The sequence below is a fragment of the Aegilops tauschii genome, chromosome 2 (assembly GCF_002575655.3).
Source record: "Aegilops tauschii subsp. strangulata cultivar AL8/78 chromosome 2, Aet v6.0, whole genome shotgun sequence".
In the NCBI taxonomy this organism is placed as follows: domain Eukaryota; kingdom Viridiplantae; phylum Streptophyta; class Magnoliopsida; order Poales; family Poaceae; genus Aegilops; species Aegilops tauschii.
Window position 1 is genome coordinate 451800715 of NC_053036.3, and position 25678 is coordinate 451826392.

At 42.7% G+C, this 25678-nt stretch overlaps 1 protein-coding gene and 1 long non-coding RNA gene across 7 annotated transcripts; one reads left to right on the plus strand and one right to left on the minus strand.

Moving 5' to 3' along the window:
• Positions 1 to 15384: 15384 nt before the first annotated feature.
• Positions 15385 to 18334, minus strand: LOC109744529 (uncharacterized). Of its 5 annotated transcripts, none has more exons than XM_020303663.4 (8): positions 17998 to 18334; positions 16998 to 17037; positions 16866 to 16928; positions 16729 to 16791; positions 16560 to 16655; positions 16090 to 16206; positions 15754 to 16004; positions 15385 to 15655 (listed from the first exon to the last, which is right to left on the minus strand). In XM_020303663.4, exons 2-7 carry the CDS (start codon positions 17001 to 17003, stop codon positions 15897 to 15899), a joined length of 453 nt encoding a protein of 150 aa, XP_020159252.1. In that variant the 5' UTR covers positions 17004 to 17037; positions 17998 to 18334; the 3' UTR covers positions 15385 to 15655; positions 15754 to 15896. The 5 variants fall into 5 exon arrangements, with proteins under 5 accessions (XP_020159252.1, XP_040255322.1, XP_045089089.1 ...); XM_040399388.3 differs by having other exon boundaries at positions 15758 to 16004; positions 16139 to 16206; positions 17998 to 18333; XM_045233154.2 differs by having other exon boundaries at positions 15758 to 16004; positions 17998 to 18325.
• Positions 18335 to 20578: 2244 nt separating this feature from the next.
• Positions 20579 to 24010, plus strand: LOC109744528 (uncharacterized). 2 transcript variants are annotated; one of them, XR_012203003.1, is made up of 4 exons: positions 20579 to 20996; positions 22648 to 22744; positions 23246 to 23499; positions 23717 to 24010. It is a non-coding gene; the product is annotated as an uncharacterized lncRNA (long non-coding RNA). The 2 variants fall into 2 exon arrangements; XR_002228317.4 differs by lacking the exon at positions 23246 to 23499 and having other exon boundaries at positions 20591 to 20996.
• The last annotated feature ends 1668 nt before the right edge of the window (positions 24011 to 25678 follow it).

Consider the following 25678-nt stretch of genomic DNA (forward strand, 5'->3'; position numbering starts at 1 on the left):
ATGCACATAATCCCCTAAATATGGTAAATGAGCCCGGGAAAATGTCAAATTTGAACACGTTGCATTTGAGGCGGTATGTTGATCGTTGGAAAAAACTGAATGACAAACTAGGACGGAAATTTGGATTCCCCTTCAATCTTGGTGATTTCCCTCTTGAAAGCATGGAACTTCCTCGGTGATGGTTTGATTTATGAAGGGCGTGCATGACGACATAAGCCAAACCTTCTCAAATTTTTACCTAGGCATGGTGAGGTCATACCATGGCACCATGCCAGGCGTCATGTTCTGAAGCATGTATTTCATTTTTTCTATAGTTGAAAACCCAACAAACAAACGTTTGTGGTTGACTATTGCCACACATTTCATCGAAATATCTGTCCATTCCTTGTAAAAGGCATGAGAATTTACTAAATGGCACGAGCATGGTTTTCCAGGCCGTTCTTGTGGACCCTTTCATGCACCGATTGTTTGAACTTGAATTATGCGCATTAAAGCCTAGGAAATGCACATAATCCCCTAAATATGGCAAATGAACCCGGAAAAGTGCCAAATTTGAACACGGTGATTTGCAGGTTGTATGTTCATCATAAAAAAAAACTCGTGGACAAAGGACAAAGTAAATTTGGATCCCCCTTCAATCTTGGTGATTTCCCCCTCGAAACCATGAAACTTCCTTGGTGATGGTTCGTTTTATGAAAGGTGTGCATGACGACATTTTTACCAGGGCACAGTGAGGTCATACCATGGCACCACACGAGGCGTCATGTTTTCCAAGCATGTATTTCATTTTTGTATAGTTGTTAACCCAGTAAACGACGCGTTTATGGTTGACTATTGCCACACATTTCCTTGAAATATCTGCCCATTCCTTGTAAAAGGCATGAGAATGTACTAAATAGCACGAGCATGGTTTTCCAGACCGTTCTTGTGCATGTTTTCATGCACTGATTGTTCGAATTTGAATTATGTCATAATTAATGCCTAGAAAATGTACACAATCCCCTAAATATGGTAAATGAGTTCAGAAAAATGTCAAATTTGAAGACGTTGCATTTGAGGCGGTATGTTGATCGTTGGAAAAAACTGAATGACAAACTAGGACGGAAATTTGGATTCCCCTTCAATCTTGGTGATTTCCCTCTCGAAAGCATTGAACTTCCTCGGTGATGGTTCGATTTATGAAGGGCGTGCATGACGACATAAATCAAACCTTCTCAGCTTTTAACCAGGGCACGGTGAGGCCATACCGTGGCACCATGCCAGCCGTCATGTTTTTCAAGCACATATTGCATTGTTCTATAGTTGATAACCCAATAAAGGACGCGTTTGTGGTTGATTATTGCCACGCATTCCATTGAAATCTCTGCCCATTCCTTGTAAAAGGCTTGAGAAATTACTAAATACCACGAGTATGGTTTTCCCAGACCGTTCTTGTGCACCCTTTCATGCACCGATTGTTTGAATTTGAATTATGTGCATTAATGCCTACAAAATGCACATAATCCCCTAAATATTGTAAATGAACCCGGAAAAGTGTCAAATTTGAACACGGTGATTAGCAGGGTTTAGGTGCATCGTACAAAAAACTCATGGATGAAGGACAAAGGAAATTTGGATTCCCATTCAATCTCGGTGATTTACTTTCGCACACGATTCATCTCCGTTGCCTCTGTGAACCGTGTGTGTTCGCTCACACATGCAAAAGGAAAAATAAAACCCTCGCCCACTTCGTCCCCACTCACTCGCCGCGGACTCCTCCGCAACTCTGCACCCTAAGCTCGACGGCTGTTGGCGGCGGGCGTAGGTCGCGCTCCAAACGGCACCGGATTTCGTTGTTAATCAACCGGCGGAAATCGTCATGGAATCATTTTTGTTCTAGCTGATTCATGGGTGTTCATTCATGTGTCCACAGTGCGAGCACAAATCGGGCAACTGTGGTCGTGGCCAGTCGGAAACGAAGCTCTATCTCACCATTCCGGATGACTTCAGGGAGCGCTCGGTATGTTCAATCTCAACCTACCACGGTCGGCATGGCCTAAATTTTTGAACATATACCATATGTTGCTACATTATCTATATATTTGCATCAAATATTTGTTACATTATCTATTTTTAATTCTTTATTTTTGTACTTTGCTTTCATCTATATATATGGATCTGTTCTATCAGTTACTCCCATATTTGCATCTTGCTCTGTTATTTCAATATATCTAATTTACGATCTTAATTTTCGTTTCAAGCAGTACATCCCTTGCTTTGCAAGAACTGGAGTAGAAGGAAACCTTGGGCTTCACTTTGCTGATGACTCCCAGGATGTCATATTGATAACGCAGCATGGATTTACAATGACGGTTAGCGTAAAACTTGATAAAGATGGTCACTCCTATTTTAATGCGGACCTTTGGAGAAAAATGTCTAAGTGTTATGAAATGAAAGCTGGCAATAAAATTCTAGTGCGTGCACCACAGCCTGGTCTAATTAACATGGATGTTTACTTCCCCAACGTCATCAGCCGATCAAAGTCTGATTGAGGTTAGTGTCCTTTCAACTTTCTCCATGCTGTCATATTACTATTTAAGCAACAAATTGATCACTACTTAAGCAACCAATTGTGATATCATATTCTGACTCCTTTCCTAGGCAGTAACAAATTCTATTTACCAATTTATGCGCACTATATATTCTTCTGCCATGTTTTGAATAAATAATACCTTTCCACCTTTTAAGCAGGATATGTTGGATGCATAGTGAACGATCTGTATGTTACTAAGCATACCAAATTTCACTGGAAGGACTTGAAGCATGTCATAAACTTTGTTGATAATCTGACAGAGATAGCACAGTGTATGAACGCTGGATTTTGGATGGGATTAATTAGACCTATGGTGCACACACTGAACAAGACCAATTGTGTGCACAAAACGCTGGTAAAAAGTCTTATTTTAATGTTGATGCTCATAAACAATATATATCTTCAACGATATGTTACGATTGTTTTTTTATTCTACATGTCAACAGAAATTGCCCCCTGTAGCAGTTCCTGGATCGATTTCCGGCGTGGTCGAATTACACTTGTGCTTGCTAATAACGCCAAAGTGATTGCAAGGTACTGCATTTCCCGCAGAAATGGAACCATTCAAATTAACAAGTTCTCGCTTGTCGTGGCAATGCATCCATATTGGAAAATTGGAGACATTGTTCTACTCATGCTCTACCAAGGCACAGGAGGGCTCTTCCTTTTCATTGACGAGATGTCGAGTCGCCATGATCAAGCTGCTTCCAGTGGATAGTTGTGGTTGTTGGCCCTCAGCCTCTTAAAATGTGCTAGTTGTTACTATATATGTTAAGTATGTAGATATGGACCATATGGTTGTTGGCCCTTAGCCTCTTAATATGTGATAGTTGTTACTATGTTAAGTATGTAGATATGGATATGGTTGTCAAAACCGTGTTACGAAGATCCTCCTTTTGTTGAATAGTGTAACCACTATATATATGTTACTCAAATGCTGTTACCCAAGTTCATAAATTTTCATGGAAAGTATTAGTATCATCCACAGTTCATTGAGTTTAAGCATGTGCCCGATGTGCAGAAGGCATTTGCATATTAACTGTCCATATTGCAAATTCACACACATGTTAACATAAGTAAACGTATGTGTAACATACTAATCATCGCACACGAGTACTCGCAGACGCATCGTGTGCGATACTCCGCCACCGCAAGCAACTAGTTTGCATTCTTCAAAGTTTTTTGTACACACAGAATCGCACACAAAGTAACTGTATTGACCGTCTGTGTTGTAATTTCTCATCGCAAACAGTTCATCCGAGTCGGCTGTTTGCCACATATCACACACATCTTGTTTACACGACTCGTTTGTGTTCTTTTGGCACATCGCAAACAGTTCAGCCATGTGAACTTTATGCCGCATATCACACACATCTTGTTAAGTTGAACCGTTTCTGTTGTGTTCCCTAATCACAAATAGTTCATCCGAGTTAACCGTATGCCGTATAAAGCACACACATTGATATGGCTGCCCGTTTCTGTTGTTCTACCTCATCGCAAACAGTTCGAATGGATTAACCGTGTGTCCTGCATCGCACACACATTGTTATGGCTGCCTGTTTCTGTTGTTCTGCCTCATCGCAGACAGTTTGAATGGATTAACCGTGTGTCCTGCATCGCACATGCAACTAAAATCTAAATCGTGTTTGATGGCTCCACCATCGCAAACGTTTTGTACCTTTTTTGACGGGTTTTTTACACCACCGTTTGCGATTATTGCATCGCACACGGTTTCGGCAAAGGGTCCCTGATCGTAGTGTCGCGTTAGCAGTATCTTGCAATAGTGGGGCCATGTCGCCTTATGGTTCATATATGAATCTATCCAGAGTTTTATTAACCTGGCCTGGTTTTGGACTTTAAGTCGCCGGTGTGTGATGATTCTGTGCTTAGAGTGCTGTGCTCTAAGCTTTGGGATGTTACCCCTTGCTGCATATGGCGTGATAAACCGGCGGTATGAATAAATTGAAGAGGGCATTGTGCTCTCAGTCTTTGGGCTGTTACCCTTACTGCAAGACGTATGATAAGCTGGCGGTATGAACAAATATCACAGATATGATATTTATTTTGTTGTGATTATATGAGGTTTTGATAAACCGGCCCTGGTTATGGACTATTTAGTCATCAGTGGTTTTTTATATGGGGTATTGTGACCCGCCCTGGGGTAAACCGCTAGGTCACTTGTTATCTGCTTATGTGTAGGAAAAAATTATAAGCACGGTCTGCATAATTGATGATATTATAAGCATAAGTGGCAGATCTTCAAATGATGGATCGGCGGTATTACGCAAAATAAACACGCACGATGGCGTGATAGACCAGGGTTGTTCAAACTAGCCTATTACAAGGAATCATATGGCCACAAAACAATAAGGTGTTTTTTAGACACACAAAAACCGGCTCATGAATTAAGACTTCTAGTCTTGGCGGGTCGAAGCCTCCGGGTCATCCTGCGCTGCTTCTTCTTCTCCTTGGTTATCCACTGGCTGGAAGTCAGGCGAAGCCCAGTTCATACCGGTCAAAGCTCTAAACACAACCTCGTCATCTATAAGTCTTGATGGTTCAATGTCAGGAGCGAAGGTGTGCTTACGAGTCGGCGGGATGTGATCCACCTCCTGATGAACCAACACCTTCACCTTCTTGTTTTCAGCGTCATAAGCCGCCTGATATTGGGATAGATCTATATCTTCAGCTAGCTTGCTTGCCAATGGCCGCATTTCCCTTGCTATCTTTGCAAAATCGTCAACACTGATGGGAGACCCATCCTCTTTCACACTAGGGCAACCATTGGCTAAATCTTCTAGATCAAGATCAGCTAGCCATGCCTTTGCCCGGCTTAGGGCAGTCATGGCGCCGGCTCTGGCGGCTGATCGCTTTAACTCTTCAATTCTTTGGGGCAGTACTGAAAGCTTCTCCAGTGTTTCCTTGATGAGGGAGGGTGGATGTTTCTTATGAATAGCAGCAACGATTGTTCGTTGAGCGCCAGTGTATAGCTGCTCTACCAGAGTATAGATAGCATTAAGCTTGATACGCATGTCTGAACCCAACTTGGTGCTTTGGGAGCCTACATCAGTGAAATTATTGGTAAATCGGCAGATGATTATGATATACTGTTGGTGCAAAGGAAAGTATTTTTTGTTACTTACCGAAGATGGCCGATGTCATGTTGTTGATTTGATGCTTTAAACCGGACAGCTTGTCAGTTACCGGTTTAAGGGCTGCTTCGGCATCCTCTGCTCTTTTTAGTAAAGCTGCTTTCTCGGTCTCCCGGCCATTTCTATCAGTACTGAAGCTCTGTTTCAACTGCTCAATGTTTTCCAATGTAGTCTTCAGTTCTGATTTGGCTTTTGAAGTCTCAAATTGTTGAGTTTGAATATTGGCCCTCAGATCTTTGACTTGGGATTCCTTCTCATTCAGTTCAACCTGCGACATGAACAACATGGAAGGTATTATGATCATGATTATTTTTGAAGTCCCAAGCACAATATAGGTATTTTCCTTGGCACTTGGGGGCTAATGTCTATTGCAATTTTTTCAAGACAAGTTTCTATGATGACCCAGGCAAAATGATGTGATCCGGCTTATAAAGCTACATGCTTGGATTTTATTTTCAGCCATGGTAATAAGTCTCGACTTATTGATACTGATTAAACCGGCCCTTGGGGGCTACAGGTGCAAAGTTGATCACTTCTAATTGAAGTCCCGACTAAACTTGATAGTTTAAGCCGGCCCTTAGGGGCAACAGGTGCAAAGTTGATCATTGTTAATTGAAGTCGCGGCTTAACTTGATAGTTTAAGCCGGCCCTTGGGGGCTACTAGTTTTGATCTTCATTCATTTATGACTATCTAAAAGTCTACAGTATATTCAATTCTATCATATTCTATAGACTTGGCGGCTGATAGAGGTAAATTTATGAAGAGGATTGTGCTGGATTACCTCAAAGCGCTCCTTCATCAAGTTGACCAAGCCGCCTTGAAAGACATGGCTGGTGTGAAGGCGGTTCAAGTAACCAGAATGAATTCCCTAAGCACTAAATTGAGAACAACTTTCCAATTCAACTTTCCATTTGCCCTTGTCAACAGCAGAGAACTCCTCCTTGGCGCTGTGTTTGGACAGGGCAATGGGGTTGCCTGGAGCCTGATAAGCTGTCCCAGTAATCATTACATCATCAGATTCTTGAGCCGGCTGAGTAGGACTGGGCGGTTTATCATTTTCTGGATCAACGTCCATGGCATCTTGGGTAACGGGTTGGTCTTCTGGAGGGGGATCATCCACAGCAGTTTCTGACACTTGATGCAAAGTTTCAGATGTGACATGCTTCTCCGGTTCAGCAGTCTTGGATTCTTCAACCGGTTTGTCAATTTTCTGTTTCTTGCTGGGTTTGGCTATACCACTAAAAAGGAAGCATAAGACAGAGTTAATATGACAATTAAAACAACAAAGTGGGTAGATTTAACATTCTTACCCAGGCACGGTCTTGAAAGCCGGAATTTGAGTCCCAGTGGACTCGCCCGAGGAGGAATGAGATGTTCCCTAGTAGTTTGAATTAGACGGGTTAAGAGGTTGACGGAAAAGACCCGCCTTGGGATAAGCTAAGTCAGAAATATTTGAAACCTCCAGTCGACGTTTGCGAGGTGCCGGTGTGTTGGGTAAGCCGGAGGAAAGGACTCCGCCGCCGCTATTCCGCATTGTGCGGCGAGCTTCATGTTGCTGCTTCTTCAAAATAAAGTTGGGATCCAAATAAGCTAAAGGATGAGAAAACCTTACTTTCCGGCTTGCTTGACGAACTTTCTGTCTTGGGAGAGGTTCAGAGTCGGAGGAAAGGATAGTTACTTCTTCAGCATTGGCTTGGCTTCCTTCCGCATCATCCTGATAGCAATCATTATCAATAAGACGTACAAAAAATGAGCCAAAGGAGTCAAGTGTTACCTCCGACTCATCATTATCATCCAAGTCAAATAACTCGGAAGGATTGGACTTCTTCTTGGCAGGCTTTTTTGTAGCCTTGGTCTTGGTCCGGGATTTCTTGGCCGGCTTATCTTGCAGCTTCTAGTCCAGAACGGTGAATCGGCCTGCAAAAATTAAATGCGTATGAAAAGGCAATATAAGTGAAGGTATGATTCGGTCGTGAAATTGGTTAAAAGCATACAGCTGGCAGGTTTGTTCAGAATGCAGAAAGGATTCAATCCAACTTTACTGCAGTCTTCCAAGCTCTCATTTAACAGAGATTTGGTCATGTTATTGATGTCTTCTTCAGTCAATTCAATCTGACAGTGGTGTTGAGGATCTTTTAACTCGCAGGTGTATTCATACATTAAGCCGGGACGACAGCTTAAGGGCAAGACTCTCCAGGCGACCCAACACCGAACCAGATCAATTCCAGTCAAGCCGTTGGCCATCAAGGCCCGGATTTTTGAAAAGACTAGCATATACTTCTTCTGTTCTATTGTACTGATGTGGTTTGGAAGAGGGTGCCCGTTGCTAAGCCGGCTGGCGCGATAACCCGGCAGAGGATTTTCCCCTTCTGGAGAAGTGTCTTTGCAATAAAACCAGGTTTGGTTCCAGTCTTTGGGATGACTAGGCAGAGTGGCGGCTGGTAAAGTGGCTTCTTTCTTTCCCTGTATAGAAATACCGCCTAGCTCTAGGCTGGGCCCATCTGCGAACTCATTCTGCCGGTTTAGATAATAAAACTCCCTGAATAGTTCTACGGTGGGCTCCTGTTGAAGGTACACCTCGCAGAATACTTGGAAGTTGCAGATGTTTGAAACGGAATTTGGTCTGATGTCTTGTGGATGGAGCTTGAAAAAGTGCAGCACATCACAGAAGAATTTGGAGCCAGGAGGACTGAAGCCCCGGAGCATATGGTCAGTAAAGACAATAACTTCACCATCCTTGGGCTCAGGAGGAGTTTTAGTGCCTGGGACCCTCCAATGAATGACATATTTTTTAGCCAAGATGCCTGTTTGAACATATTCGTTCAAGTCTTCCTCGGTGACCCGGGAAACGACCCAGTTGCAAGCAGTGACAGTCTTGCCCATTTTGATGAAGGTCTGAAAGAAAGAAATATTACCGGTTTAAGATTAAAGTGGCTAAGCCGGACCGTTGATTCAAAAGTAAGGTGCTATAAGCGGCGGATGTGTTAAGCCGGAAGATGAACATTGAAGTACGCGGATATTCATATTGGCGGCATAAAAGGGGACTAATGGTACCTGCTGGGTTAAGGATTATGTTGTTAAATTGGAAGGATTATGCTGTTAAGCCGACCAGAGTTCAAAGGATGAATGAGTAAGCATAGTTAAACCGGAGAATACTAGCGGGTTATACAGGTTAGGAAGCACATGTTGGCGGCTTATAACGGGACTTAATGTTATATGGCAGATCACGGTTTTATGATATAAGCCGCCATGGCAGTTATGATGCTTCAAATTTATCAGTGAAAATTTTGCTAAGTGATGGACAAACAGATTTCAAAGACTTGAGCAATAATTTTGGATCTACATCAGTTCAGAAAAAGCAGTAAAAATCTAAACCTAAGGTGGCAGCAGCAGAAGAGTTTGTGTGCTCCGATGAGATTTTCTATGGAGAGGAGGTATTCTGATGTTAAAAAAGAATGCTAAACTGCTATCGCACAAGTTATATACCATGTTCAGATCAAAAGCTACTCAAGCTAAAGGAGAAAATGAAGAACGGCGAAGAACACCGATGAACAAGGCTAACCCTAATGCAGATCTGAGGTATAAGGAGATGAATACTTACGGATGCAGATGGACTGCGGTGGAGCGCCGGCGTTCTCTGGACCCGTCGGGTTGATGCAGCGGCCTGAGTTGGTGCAGCAGACGGAGGACAGCGGCGGCAGAGCTCGAGGAGGCAGAGGAGTCGCGAGAGGAAGACGAAGATGAGGAGGCAAGGGGGAAGATGAAAAGGACCCCCGTCCCTATTTATAAGAGGATGGATGCAAGGCATGCGCGGGAATCGAGGAGGCCAAAATCATCATGTGGCTATATGGACGCCTCGATTTTCGGGATGTTCATTAAGATAAGGATCAGTTAAGATGTTCTGGGCTTTGTGCGAAATTAATGCAAAATGACATCATGGCGGGTTAAGAAGATTTTGTGAGCTGACGTCATGGCGGGTTACAGCAAAATTTATCAAACGGACGATGCAAAATTTTGACAAGTTAGGTATTGAAGATTGATGTGAACAAGTTCAAATCAACCTGGGGCCTAATGTTGGGGATATAACTACTGGGTATGAACCGCCCAGGAGGGGTCGGGTCATACCACTGGCGACTTATCAGTGAAGATGGCAGGTCATAGCAAGCCTATTGACGGCCCAAGACCCAGAGGCGACTTGAGGCCCAAGAGGATGAACCGCCACATGTATAACTTATATTGTAAGGCAAGCTTAGTTAGTCACCGAGCCGGACACGTTGTGTATGAGCCGGCCGGGACTCTGTAAGCCGCCGGGCATCAACCTATGTATATAAAGGGGTGACCGGCGGCGGGTTAACTCAAGAAACAACAAGTCGAGAATCAGGTCAAGCGTATTCGCTCCCTGGTAATCGATGTTGGAAATATGCCCTAGAGGCAATAATAAATGGTTATTATTATATTTCTTTGTTCATGGTAATTGTCTATTGTTCATGCTATAATTGTGTTATCCAGAAATCATAATGCATGTGTGAATACATAGACCACAATGTGTCCCTAGTAAGCCTCTAGTTGACTAGCTCGTTGATCAACAGATAGTCATGGTTTCTTGACTATGGACATTGGATGTCATTGATAACGGGATCACATCATTAGGAGAATGATGTGATGGACAAGACCCAATCCTAAGCATAGCTCAAAGATCGTGTAGTTCGTTTGCTAGAGCTTTTCCAATGTCAAGTATCTTCTCCTTAGACCATGAGATCGTGCAACTCCCGGATACCGTAGGAGTACTTTGGGTGTGCCAAACGTCACAACGTAACTGGGTGACTATAAAGGTACACTACGGGTATCTTCGAAAGTGTCTGTTGGGTTGGCACGGATCGAGACTGGGATTTGTCACTCCGTATGACGGAGAGGTATCTCTGGGCCCACTCGGTAATGCATCATCATAATGAGCTCAATGTGACTAAGGCATTAGTCACGGGATCATGCATTACGGTACGAGTAAAGAGACTTGCCGGTAACGAGATTGAACAAGGTATTGGGATACCGACGATCGAATCTCGGGCAAGTAACATACCGATTGACAAAGGGAATTGTATACGGGATTGATTGAATCCTCGACATCGTGGTTCATCCGATGAGATCATCGTGGAACATGTGGGAGCCAACATGGGTATCCAGATCCCGCTGTTGGTTATTGACCGGAGAGGCGTCTCGGTCATGTCTGCATGTCTCCCGAACCCGTAGGGTCTACACACTTAAGGTTCGGTGACGCTAGGGTTGTAGAGATATGAGTATGCGGAAACCCGAAAGTTGTTCGGAGTCCCGGATGAGATCCCGGACGTCACGAGGAGTTCCGGAATGGTCCGGAGGTGAAGAATTATATATAGGAAGTCAAGTTTCGACCACCGGGAAAGTTTCGGGGGTCACCGGTATTGTACCGAGACCACCGGAAGGGTCCCGGGGGTCCACCGGGTGGGGCCACCTATCCTGGAGGGCCCCATGGGCTGAAGTGGGAAGGGAACCAGCCCTTAGTGGGCTGGGGCGCCCCCCATGGGCCTCCCCCTTGCGCCTAGGGTTGGAAACCCTAGGGTGGGGGGGCGCCCCACTTGCCTTGGGGGGCAAGTTTCCCCCCTGGCCGCCGCCCCCCCATGCAGATGGGTTCCTGTCCGGCGCCCCCCCCCCTCCCAGGGGGGCCTATATAAATGGAGGGCAGTAGTACAACAGCCTTTGGCGCCTCCCTCTTCCCCTGCAACACCTCTCCCTCTCGCAGAAGCTCGGCGAAGCCCTGCCGAGATCCCGCTACATCCACCACCACGCCGTCGTGCTGCTGGATCTCCATCAACCTCTCCTTCCCCCTTGCTGGATCAAGAAGGAGGATACGTCGCTGCTCCGTACGTGTGTTGAACGCGGAGGTGCCGTCCGTTCGGCACTCGGTCATCGGTGATTTGGATCACGGCGAGTACGACTCCATCAACCTCGTTCATTGGAACGCTTCCGCTCATGATCTACAAGGGTATGTAGATGCACTCCTTTCCCCTCGTTGCTAGTATACTCCATAGATGGATCTTGGTGAGCGTAGGAAAATTTTAAAATTCTGCTACGATCCCCAACAGTGGCATCATGAGCCAGGCCTATGCGTAGTTACTATGCACGAGTAGAACACAAAGCAGTTGTGGGCGTAGATGTTGCCAATTCTTCTTGCCGCTACTAGTCTTATCTTGTTTCGGCGGTATTGTGGGATGAAGCGGCCCGGACCGACCTTACACGTACGCTTACGTGAGACAGGTTCCACTGACTGACATGCACTAGTTGCATAAGGTGGCTAGCGGGTGTCTGTCTCTCCCACTTTAGTCGGAACGGATTCGATGAAAAGGGTCCTTATGAAGGGTAAATAGAAATTGGCACATCACGTTGTGGTTTTACGTAGGTAAGAAACGTTCTTGCTAGAAACCTATTCAAGCCACGTAAAAACTTGCAACAACAATTAGAGGACGTCTAACTTGTTTTTGCAGCAAGTGCTATGTGATGTGATATGGCCAGAAGATGTGATGAATGATATATGTGATGTATGAGATTGATCATATTCTTGTAATAGGAATCACGACTTGCATGTCGATGAGTATGACAACCGGCAGGAGCCATAGGAGTTGTCTTTATTATTTTGTATGACCTGCGTGTCATTGAATAACGCCATGTAAATTACTTTACTTTGTTGCTAAACGCGTTAGCCATAGAAGTAGAAGTAATCGTTGGCGTGACGACTTCATGAAGACACAATGATGGAGATCATGGTGTCATGCCGGTGATGAAGATGATCATGGTGCCCCGAAGATGGAGATCAAAGGAGCATAATGATATTGGCCATACCATGTCACTATTTGATTGCATGTGATGTTTATCATGTTTTGCATCTTATTTGCTTAGAACGACGGTAGTAAGTAAGATGATCCCTTATAATAATTTCAAGAAAGTGTTCCCCCTAACTGTGCACCGTTGCGAAGGTTCGTTGTTTCGAAGCACCACGTGATGATCGGGTGTGATAGATTCTAACGTTCGCATACAACGGGTGTTGACGAGCCTAGCATGTACAGACATGGCCTCGGAACACACGCAATACACTTAGGTCGACTTGACGAGCCTAGCATGTACAGACATGGCCTCGGAACACGGAGGACCGAAAGGTCGAGCATGAGTCGTATAGAAGATACGATCAACATGGAGATGTTCATCGATCTTGACTAGTCCGTCTCACGTGATGATTGGACACGGCCTAGTTAACTCGGATCATGTTTCACTTAGATGACTAGAGGGATGTCTATCTGAGTGGGAGTTCATTAAATAATTTGATTATATGAACTTAATTATCATGAACTTAGTCTAAAATATTTACACTATGTCTTGTAGATCAAATGGCCCACGTTGTCCTCAACTTCAACGCGTTCCTAGAGAAAACCAAGCTGAAAGATGATGGCAGCCTTTGGCGCCTCCCTCTTCCCCTGCAACACCTCTCCCTCTCGCAGAAGCTCGGCGAAGCCCTGCCGAGATCCCGCTACATCCACCACCACGCCGTCGTGCTGCTGGATGTCCATCAACCTCTCCTTCCCCCTTGCTGGATCAAGAAGGAGGAGACGTCGCTGCTCCGTACGTGTGTTGAACGCGGAGGTGCCGTCCGTTCGGCACTCGGTCATCGGTGATTTGGATCACGGCGAGTACGACTCCATCAACCTCGTTCATTGGAACGCTTCCGCTCGCGATCTACAAGGGTGTGTAGATGCACTCCTTTCCCCTCGTTGCTAGTATACTCCATAGATGGATCTTGGTGAGCGTAGGAAAATTTTAAAATTCTGCTACGATCCCCAACAATCGAAACCCAAGCAATACAACCCCAAATTGGAGTAGGCCTTTACCTCCACCGCGAGGGGCTGAACCAGTATAAACTCTCTATGTCCTTTGTCCCGATTAACCCCTTTAAGGTAACCTAGTTGCAATGGCTCCACGACTAAGTCCTTTCGCTAGGGCATTTGCCGTGTGAAGTCCATGATAGTCATGAAAAGCTTTCTAGATCTCATGATGATCTTCTAGTATCCTATAATGTGCTAAAGTTAGCTCATGAGGTTATGACTACTAAGGTAACATATAGTGAGCCTCATGTGGATACTAGCACTACTACAAGTAAAAATGCTATCTTTCCATGTGCTAGTCCTTGTAATTCATCTACTCATAATGTTGCTTCATCTTGTGATGAATTGCTTTCCTTGCCTTGTTGCTCTAACAACGATGCTTACACTTCCTGTAGTACTTGTGTTGATACTAACCATGTAGAGGAAATCAAAGAGCTCAAGGCCCAAGTCACTTCTTTGAAGAAACACTTGGAAATGTGTCATGAAGGGAAGTCCACACTCAACAATTTCTTGAGTGTGCAAAAATCCCCCAATGACAAAGGTGGACTTGGATTCAACTCCAATAAGAAGAAGAAGTCCAAGAAGAACAAGAAGAAGGGCCAAAAACAAGTCAAGAATTTGGCCAAGATTATTTGCTTCAAGTGCAAAATTGAAGGGCATCATGTGAGATCTTGCCCATTGAACAAGAAGCCCATTAGTGACAAGCAACAAGGGAAGCGGGCACAAGTTCACTCTCATACTCAACCTCAAGTTGAAGAAAGGCCTCTTCCAGAGAAGACTCAAGCTAATGCTTCTCAGGTTGAGAAATCAAGTGAGAAGAAAGTGAAGAGTAGACGTTGCTACCTATGTCGTGAGAAAGGTCACGTTGCTTCTTCATGCACGAATGGTACCTTATCCAACCCTATTCTAATTGATGATATTTATTCTCTTGGCAAGGATAAGGTTAGCAATGTGTTTTCCAAATTTGTTGGTACTCAAAGTGGTGTCAAGAAAAGGACCATTTGGGTAGCCAAGCCTATTGTGACTAACCTCTTAGGACCCAACTTGGTTGGGGACCAACTAGCTCAAACTTGATCAATAGGTGTTGATGGAGGGCATTGCTACTACAGGATTGATCTTTTGTAACACGTTGATGTGCTACTACAGCTTAGATATTGTGTTACTGAAGCACACAGTAACACACTTTTGTATGTGTTCCTGTAGGCTATGTTACTACGTGGTGTCTATTGTAGCACATAAGAGTTGTTCCTATATGTATTTAAACGTGTTACTAAGAATTGTTGCAACACACGCCATGTGTGTTACCGAAGGCCCTGGTAACACTTTTTTAAAACTATAGGCACACACTTTGTAACATGTTTTCCCTGGTGTAGTAACATGGTTAGTAACACGCTTTAACAAAATTGCAACACAATTATTAATGATTCGCATTAATTACAATAGGCCTTTGTAACAGGTTTTGATATTTCAGCAACATATTTTCTTTATTGTAGCAATGCAACAGTAACAATTTTTTTGTATATATTGTAACATCTCTAGTGGTGATTGGTAGCCAACCTAGTAACACATTTTCCTAACTATAGTAACACGACATAGTTAGTCCAATGTGCTATTGGAACCATTTTTTATGAAATATTGTATCAATACATTTTTGTTTTTATACTTTCTCATAGTGAAAATCGATAACATAGGACACACAGTGTATACTATATAAAAAGGCCATGGACATAAAGCTTGCATACATGCACGAGGATATAAAATATCAATATGGTCCATGCCATTCCATAGCATTTGTAACAATAAACATATAGAAGATCCATATTTTAGGGAAAAAATACATTTCTCAACCCATTAATGTAAACTATAGTATGCAAAAGATTTCCTATCATTGATACCATGTGACACCCCTATTCATGTTCACTAGAATGTGCCCCTCGAATATTTCTTGCATCAATATGTCATATTTGCATCTCGATTCCTCATAAGCAAAATCATCCAAATCAACTCAACCACTGAACCTCTCAATCTGCAAAAAAAAAAAAAAAAAAAAAAAAAAATCAGTTACGACTACATTAAGTATATCATAAATTTAATTTAACAAAACCCAAGAAGTTAAACATTGACCTACACATGCTGAAGGCCAAGCAATTGTTAATCCAGAGGTGAAAGTATCGCCAATTGTCCTACAATTTTCCCTTTCCCTTACCAAGAGCTCACATTCCTCAATAGGTTGATCAACTTGCACTTCTATGAACTGCCGACCTAGCTCAACACCACCAACCATTTTTTTTTGAATTGCAACCCAAAATGCTAGCATGTGCCACATGCCTTTTGTTTGGATATACTGAGGACTTCAGAATCACTTTTGTGCCAACCTGAAATGAGGTTCAAATTATAATATACAGTAATAAAACCAATTTTGTGAACATGAATCTAGTATGAACACGCTATTTTTATTGCCTCCATGGAAGGACTACGTTTCTGCTTAGAGGACACATGGACTACAGACTTGTCTTGAGTTCTTTGTTTGTGTACTCTAGTCAAATTTCCATCCATATTCTCCCTGCTCTTTCTCATCTACAGATAAACATAAGAGGAAAAATGATTTATCCTTGTGATTTTGCAATGCAAAGTTCACAGTACATTTTATTCATCAAATATTACATGTGCCAACATCATTTTTATAACCTCAGGAGAGTCCATTCCATGCAAATCGAACTTAAAATGCAGAAACTCATTCATTCAGCATTATACAAACAAATATGAGTCAATAGTATCAATATTGGATTGCACTTGAATGAGAAATCGCTAGTACAACATGATATTTTAACTAAAAGTGCGTGAATAACAAATCACGCCATCAATAATTCATATGGAAAATGTTTCCTATCACTGCCTAGGAAGCAGATTTCTCAAGAGATAACCATTACCTCTCCATAAAAAATAGGATCGAAAACAGGATGGGCTGGTGATGATGGTGCTTGATATGAGAGTTTATTGCAGCCCTCATTTTCAAGATGATGCTTCTATACAACAATGTAAGTACATTAATAAGTTGTAGTCTATCCTTTATAGCATGAGTAACAAGAAGATTCTAACCTGTTTGCCTGACAGAATGTCATTATCTTCGTGCGTGCCATGTCGATGTGGGTGAGTTTTATTCTGCATTTTACATGAATAGGCATTAATTCGTTATTAGACACTTATAAAGTGTAGTAATAAATAAACAAATTTACCATTGTTGTATCTCTGGGTTTGATCACTATGTATTCTGCATTGGGTCCATTGGCATGAACTCTCTACAAAATGAAATATTTATAAAGAGGAGCTGAAAATGAACTAACACATGTCGAATATATTGACAATACCTTCATAGGACAGGCTAATTTTCCAATTTTCCACAGCCATCTACAATGACATATTGTTGTTAAAATCTAGGATTTATTCATACAGAATTGGAGGAAAATTACATGATAATATGTAAGTGTTTTACACGATGGAGGATACAATATACTGCTGGTCAAGCCACCACCAAGGTTGTTATTTCTCTGACCAAGCTTAGTTTTAGTACACAGTGCACATACTGACTTCCTAAATCAAGGGTATAAACTGAATACTGACTGTATAAGATGTACTATGAATTTCAGGGTACATAAATTTTAAAAATCAGTACTAATCAGAGTTCAGAGTACAAGATCTTTGGCCCCAATCTAACTACTGCATATATCAATAATAATCAGAGTTCAGAGTACAAGATCTTTGGTCCCAATTTTTGTCTAAGTACTGCATATATCAGTACTACTCTGAGTACTATGCATTTCAGAGTACTGATCTCAGAGTACTATCAGTACTCTACAAGATATACTATGAATTTCGGAGTACAAGATCTGGGGCCCCTAATATTGTATAACTACTGCATATATCAGTACTAATCAGGGGATTACAGCCTACAAAATCAGGGGGTTAATGACTGAAACCTTAAACTGCAAAAGGGGGGAAAAGCAGCCAACATCTCACGTATATATAGATGCTAAGGTCAATGGTAATATTGCCAGCATTCATGTTGAGAATACTAATGTGATAGGCTTGTAGCACACAAAACTGCAGAGGAATAAAAAAAATTCAGAGAACATGGTACTATTTCTGCAGTGCACAAAAACCAGACTATAAGTCGTATCTCAGTTTAACATAGTGACTAATGATTACAGCCCATCCTCCATTCTTATCCTAAATTAACCACAGGTTGATTTACTGCCTGGTACGCACAAACCTAATACCAGATTCAGAGAGGAAAACAAAGGGAGGAGGAAAGGGAATCAGTCAGGCATAGAAGGGAGAAAGCAACGAAATGGGAGTTTAGATCGATACCAGCCGCGAGAATGGTGTAGTCCTTCTGGATTTAGTTCCAGAGTTGAGGATCGACGATGTCGTTGCCACAACGATGCAAACCACTGAGGCAGATCTGGGCAGCGATGGTTTCAATCGGGCGTTGACGGACGGGCAGGCGCGTGGGTAGCCGCTGACAGGTGGCGTCGGATGAGGATGCAGCGAGCGTTGGAGGGGCGGCGAGGTGGCCCCTGAGGGGCGGCGACGGAGGCCGCCGAGGTGTGGCTTTGAGGGCGGCGCGAATGATGCAGATGGGATTAGCGATCTAATTTATTTAGCGCTTTGTTAGTTAACCGGAGGGAAAATTAAGCGGGACTAAATTGGGAGCTCTGGAGGAAATTTTTGTCCATCGAGAAGTGGAGGAGGGAAATTGAGATCTGGAGGAATTTTTTGCGGGAATAATCCGGAGACTGTTTGGCAAAAAAAAATTGTTTGGAGAAAAAATATTAGATCTATAAATAATTCGAGAAATGTTTAAAATGGAAAAAATGGAGCATATTTTGTATTTATTTCATTACTGAGAAGGAAATAATATATAGTTATAAATAGTAATTTCTTTATGAAGTGAATATAACAATATAATTTTGTGAATTTGTATAGCAAACGTGGTAAAAAACAATTACTTACCTTCATTCGTACTGCCACCTCCAAGTCCGGCGACTCCGAGGTGGTGGACTGGTGGTGCGCCTCGATTGACGCCTCCTGATATGGATGTTGCGGATGTTGCGTGCCCACGCCGCCTGTGGAGTCCGACGACCTGGCCGGGAAAAAGATATTCATGTACGTGCGAGGAATTGATTGATGAGCCGTCATTGAATGTAGAGGGAGGTCGATTGAGGAGGGAAGCCCCCGCGCCTGCTGCAATGTGAGAAGACAGGTGAAGTACAGGTGCTCCCAAGGGACTCCGGCGGCGAGAGAGCAAGGAACCTCCGAACGACGTGACGTGCACGCATATATAATGATCTGACCTATTCGCTTCGCCTCCTGTATCCTCAGAACAAAGAGATGCTCCTCGCAATAGTGGCACCGGCGGTGTCCAGCAGAGAGATGCACTTTCCCACCATCTATGGTAAGGCAACATGAGAGACAAGTGAGTTTGTGGAGTCACGCCTTTGCAGGGAGTGATGAGAGTAGTGCTCTCTTCTAGAGTACCATGGGGAAAGGTATTTGCAATCAGAACCGATGATTGCTTTATATTCACCAAGTTGTGTTTGTGATTTAATTGATGGAATAGAAATAAAGCACTAAGACGACTACAAGCACTGAAGCGAGTCGAAGGTGCGCCGCTGTCATCGCCTCTCCCTCGTCGGAGCAGGTCAAACCTTGTTGTGGTAGACAGTCGGGAAGTCGTCGTGCTAAGGTCCCATGAAACCAACACACCAGAAATCCACACGTCCACTGACGATGCTAGACGCATCAACGGAATGAGGACTAGACGGGGAGACCTTTATTCCATCTTCAGGGAGCCACCACCGTCTTGCTTTCCCGAGTAAGACACAAACCATAACAAAACTCAAAAAAGATCTAAAAATGGAGCCCTACCACCGCCAAGGGTCGGGATCCACTCCGCCCCATGACCCTAAGGCCACCGGAGACGGGGTGGACCGGCGCTTGTGGGAGGTAGAGGAACCCTAACTTTTTAGGGAGTGGGCGGCTGGCTAGGTCGTACACGGGTAGTTGAAACCAATGATTTGCTCTGAACTGACCGGTTCACTTCAATCACCACAAATACTCCCCCCCCCAAAAAAAACTGAGAAAAGGTTGCGGTAGGCATCAACTGGCTAGTACCACCCCTGGATCAGCTATGTGATTTTAAGTGTTATTCAAGTGAAAACTAACCGTTCTATTTTGATCAATTTCTCTATAAAGGATAGGTTAGAGATCTGTCGACTAGAAGCTGTTTTTGGATCGGGTGATTCATTTTTGAGTCGTCTAATGCAAAATCAACGCCCAGATGGCATTGTACAACATCCTACCTTTGTTGTTCATCTTCTTCATCAAACCGCCCCACATACCCTTGGTCGAATCACTAGCCTCTCTCGCCCGCGGTGCTCCCATGACAGCCTCGCAGCCCCGGCCTCCCCTCACCACCGTCCCCGGCCATTCCTTCGCTGACTATCGCGCACTACACTTGTTCCTAGCCGAGGTCTTGTCGGTGTCTCCATGCCTCGCTATAGCTTGCCCCGGTGCCGCAGTCGACTACCTCCGTGCTTCGCCGCGCGTCCGTCTTCCTTTCCATGAAATTCGACCGACCCAAATCCATTTTTAGGCAACTTATACTTAAATAAATATACTTGCTTGTAATACAATTTGGTCCCAATTGATTACTTATGTGCGATTGGCATGTACACGAGCCGCCAATACAAGAACGCGTGCATACATGATAAAAGACAGCTGCTATAGGGATAAGAAACCTATTTTTGACACGTACGGGATATAAGAAACTTGTAGAGAAAAGACGTGGCAACAAGTTTTGGGAGGTGGGCACACGCACGCACGATAAGAGTTGGACGTCTCCTGCGCGACCTACACGAAGCTTCAAATCAGCCGGTTGAATTATGTAAATATTAATTTCCCAAAAAGAAAACACCAAAAAAATCCTAACCTTTATCAATTCGTTCCTCATCTCTTGCCTCGACCCCCTGTTCCGCCGCCGCCCGACCTGAGCGCTGGCCGCATCGCCACAGAGAGGCCGTGCCGCCGCCGCTCGAGTCCACACGAAGCGTCGCATCCGCTCGATTCCATACCTCCACGGCTCCACCGGCCGCTCTAGTCCACAGCCCACGCCGCCTCCTATCGGCGCTCGAATCCACTCGTCGACCGGCCGCAGGAGCTGCCGCCCGATTCCACAGAAGGAAGACAGGGAGACGGCGGGAGCGCAGGACATCGCCTCCGCCCGACCATTACCTTTAACGCTGCTTCTCCACAATCTGGCGGCGGGGGTCGCTGCTTCTCTACGTCGTCAGACTACGCCAGCTAAGGTTTGAGAGCTCGAGATTCATAACTCCCTGCTGTGCCTCTCATTTAATTTTTTTTCTTTAAAGGAACACACGGCGCGTTCCGTTACATAATAGTACTGGGTATATCGCTAGTTCATAATGTTCAGAATTCGGAATTCCATTGCCTTCACACAGTGCCAATCGTGCTTCCCATAACTTGTGAAAAACTCAATGCCTTGTTGTGCTGTTAGAGCTGCAAATGAAATCTTGCACTTAGAACGTTGTGAGTCACAACGCATACTGCAGAATATGATGTCCACTTTGCCTTAGCTCAGTATTACAAAAGTATTAAGAAATCAATATGCATGCTTCAACATTATCATTTGAATCAGGATGTATTCCTGAGAACCCCAATCCTCTGTCTGCAACCATCAAAACCGACAATTTTATTACCTCTGTCATAAAAGGCACAACCATGTATTTCACGTTGAGGCCATTAGTGCGAAATTAATTCCGTATTATAATAAATTAGCTATTAAAGTACTGATGGTTCAATACAATTTCAACCTTTTAGCATTATAATAAATTCACTAATGACATTTGCTACTTTAACACAGCGAGTCGACGGATCTAACAACCATTAAAAAGTTACTCAGTTCTCGTAGACCAAGTGCAGACTACTTGGCTGGCGTAGATGGTTTTCTTCATTTTGCATACACTGGAAAAAGTTCAGATACCAAGATCCATTGTCCATGCGTTAGATGTGTCAATAGGAACTTGTTGAAGCGAAACACCGTATATGATCATTTGGTGTGTAATGGAATGCTACTTGGATACACAGTTTGGGGTTGTCATGGTGAAACTGCAGGATACATCTCCTCTAACAAACGAAAAAGGTCAAAACAGGAAGGCATAAACTCTAATATGCGCCAGCTAGTCCATGATGTTTTCGGGAACATAGATAATGGGTCTCAAGTGAATGACTTCGATGACCCAAACCCTCCAGAACATGGACCAGATCCTGAAACCCAAGCTTTTTATGACTTGTTGAGAGATGCAGATGTACCTTTGTGGAACGGGTGTCAACTATCAGAACTTTCTTTCCTTGTGCTTCTGTTCAACATAAAATTCACTAACAAGTGGAGTAATAAATCTATAAATGATTTGCTAGCAGTTCTGCAGCAAGCAATTCCAAATGGTAAGAATTTACCTGGAACTTTTGCTGAGGCCAAGAAGATCATTGGAAAGCTTGGGCTTAGTTATGAGAGAATTCATGTTTGTGAAAAAGATTGTCAGCTTTTTTGGAAAGAGAAGGCTAATGATGACTTTTGCTCGGTATGTGGAGCATCAAGGTGCAAAAACAAACCTGGTAAACCATGCTAACTAACAAGGAAAGGAAAAAAGCAACCCCGAAGAAGGTGCTCTGGTACTTCCCTATTAAGCCAAGGCTTAAGAGGAGTGGGTTGGGCATCATGATATTGCACATGGATCAAGATTATTTCCTCATTCTGGCAATCCACTTGGAAAGCCTAGGAATTATGTACGGAGCGGTGTGGCAAAAGTACAGGCACATAGATATGTCTTGTTCAATTGCTCTGATGTGAATTCATACCTTAGGTAATATCTCATGCTTATAAATTGTCTTAGTTACCCTTTTCCCCTACTTTACCTCTGTCTATGAATTACTTTGCAGAGCTCATGCTGATGAGATCAATAATGGACGCAATTTAAACCCTGATGTTGTCGAGAGGATTCAAAATGATAAGTTCCATGAATGGTTCCAAGCTCATGTAAGTGCCATATTTTGCATATACTATACACGTATCACTACATTTAGTTGTAATCGAATTCTAAATATTCAAATAAAGAAATTGGAGAAGGAAAATGGCATCCACAACATTGAAAAGGATATTAGATTGCTCGCCCGCGGCCCAGTTAATGCAGCCAAAATATATTGCGCTTTCAACTCCCGAGGCTACCATTTTAGGCCTAAACGCTTGGATAAAGAGACACAAAATAGTGGAGTCATGGTAACTGCAAAAACAGCTAGTTATGATTCAACACGTGATGCCAATCCTGTTTTACATGATGTGACGTACTACGGGAGGGTAATTGATATTGTCGAGCTAAACTACTCTGGACAGTTTTCAGTGGTGTTGTTTAAATGTGAATGGGTTGATGTGTTCTCAGAAACATGAATGAAAAAAGACAAGTACGGTTACATCTACTTCTCACATCTAATACACAAAGGAGAAAAGATTGAGCGTGAGCCTTTTATTTTCCCTAACCAGGCGAATCAAGTGTTCTATGTGGAAGATGAATTGAATCCAGGTTGGTCTGTGGTAATGAAGTTGCCAAAGCCTAGAGATGTATATGACTTAGGCAACTTGGAATGGGAAGCGCAGACAGAAAATGAGCCATTCCATGTTTCACAGCTTGGAGAGATTTTGAAGAGAAAGAACAATGAACAACATTGGATTAGAACAGACGTTGAGGGGACAATAGTGGATGCTAATAATGCTTCGAGCAACGAAGAATAGTTGAGGTTAGTAGCAATATTCAATTTGCAAGATCTGTTTTTTACCTCTAATATAATTTGTTGTTCAATCTTTCTGTTCTTCAATTATGTTTTTGTGCGTTCTTTCTTTTATGCTGGGTTGAAACTTTCATATCAGATATGAAATTTTAGTGATAAAAGTAGCACAAAATGTCTCTTCTATTTTCTTGTTCATGTTTTGAATTATTTTGGCTGCATGCTTCAGGTTCAGACTGCATGCTACATGGAGGCATGGAGGGGGTGGTCGGCTGTGTGCTTTGTGTTGGTACAAAACAGCCTACTATTTTTTGCTTGCTGGCTTTCGGCTGACTACTTGACCAACTTGCTTGATGATATACTGCTGTGTGAGACCATGTGTTGGCCAAAACTTAGTATACTCTTATATTCATGCTTGGTAATTCGGTCAGCTGCGACACCACGTGCTTGTTTGGAACATCATTTTGTACTTTGGTCAACAACAGTTCAGAATTGAGATACACGCATCTTGTTTGGAACTTTATTTTGTACTTTGGTTAACAATTTAGAATTGGCATACTCTTGCAGATGTTCAAAAATCCTGTTTTCGGATCACATGTTGCCATTTTTTCTAGTCTGAATCTATGCTGAAGCAGTATGAAAGCGTTAGTTTCTCTACATATACTTCACTTGCTGATGATTAGATTAGATGGTTAATAGTCTAGACTCTCATGTGCAAGATGACAGTTCAATGTTGATTGAAGTCTCATGTACCAAGTAGAAAGTTCAATGTTCTGCCAACGACACTTAGCTTTCTCACGATTTTTGCTCTTTGAACCCAGCAATCAAAATGCATTGAAATTTAGGTTCTCATTATTCCAATTACACGAAATAGTGTCTGTTGAATATGTCTCCGTATCTGGACAATTTGAGCAAAAAAACCGTATATACTACTCCCTCCGTAAACAAATATAAGAGCATTTATAGATCACTAAAGTAGTGATCTAAACGCTCTTATATTTCTCTTATATTTGTTTACGAGGGAGTATTATCTATCTTCTAGAACTGAATTTGTTTCATTTTGCTAATTTCAAAAACTGATTGGCCCACCTCAATGATAGGTAGCACGAATTAGTACGTTTTCTTTTAGGGCAGCATGGATTAGTACTTGCTTTTACTTGTTTTAGCCAGGATTCTGGATCAGGGTGGTCCAACTAATAAAAAATCACAGATATAACATGCCAACATACAGTATTCCTTCATCGCAAAAAAACATACAATATTCATTTTATCAAAAAGCGCTTCCCAAATACAACACGTCCACATACTTATATACTCTATAATAAAAATACGGATCAATGAATCTTCAAAGCATATTAAATTAATTAAGTCCGAAATTACTTAAAAGTAGCTAGCACACCTTTTAATTTTAACAAATTTTGGGAGTAGAAAACATTTTTTTCCGAATACCCAAAAGAGTTGCACATCTTTTATATTAAGATTAGAGAAAAAATATTTACAAGATTAGGAACACACACAGTATAAAGCACAAAACTTTGAGTTTGCACTCTCATCCAGTCTTAGAAAATAGGGTCATACGTACCCACGTATAGGGAATTTTTTTTAGAATTTTGTATAGGTAAACATCTTTTTTAGAAGAACTTACAGGAAACAGTGAGCTGCTAGTTTGAGTCCTATCTTCTGTGGGCTTTGGTAGCTGGGCTACGCCAATTGTTTTATCCTAATATATCCCGCCAGTAAGCAAACACGCATCCTCTAAACTTCTATACGTAGCTAACACGTGAATGGCACAAGCCCATAACTAATAGCTCAGAGGCCACGTGCTACGATGGGATCGACCTAAGAATTGATCCCATGCATCTTGCAACAAGTCTTCTCATGACAGGAAAGAAAAGTTCAATCCAGTATTATTACGTGTGTAACATTTACCTACGTAGATCACCTATGTGTTACAAACTTGTAACACAACATTGCATATCATATATGCGTTACAATCTTGTAACACTCTCTCAACCGGCATAAATAATGTGTTACAACACTGTAACACATTTAACGCATGTGGAATATGTGTTACAACATTGTAACACTTCCCATACAATGTGTTACAACTTAGGTGTGGACACAAATGTTGTGTTACCGGGATTTCAACTAGTAACACATGTTTTCTTGTGTTACCGGGATGTGTTACCAA

Bases quoted from the DNA above. Each gene is read 5' to 3' on its own strand.
- LOC109744529 (XM_020303663.4), bottom strand. The intron at 16,792-16,865 runs GTAAATTTGTTT...TGTAAAATGCAG, and splicing joins AACCCAGAGATACAACAATG to AATAAAACTCACCCACATCG. The intron at 16,005-16,089 runs GCAATAAAAATA...ACCTCATTTCAG, and splicing joins AACGTAGTCCTTCCATGGAG to GTTGGCACAAAAGTGATTCT.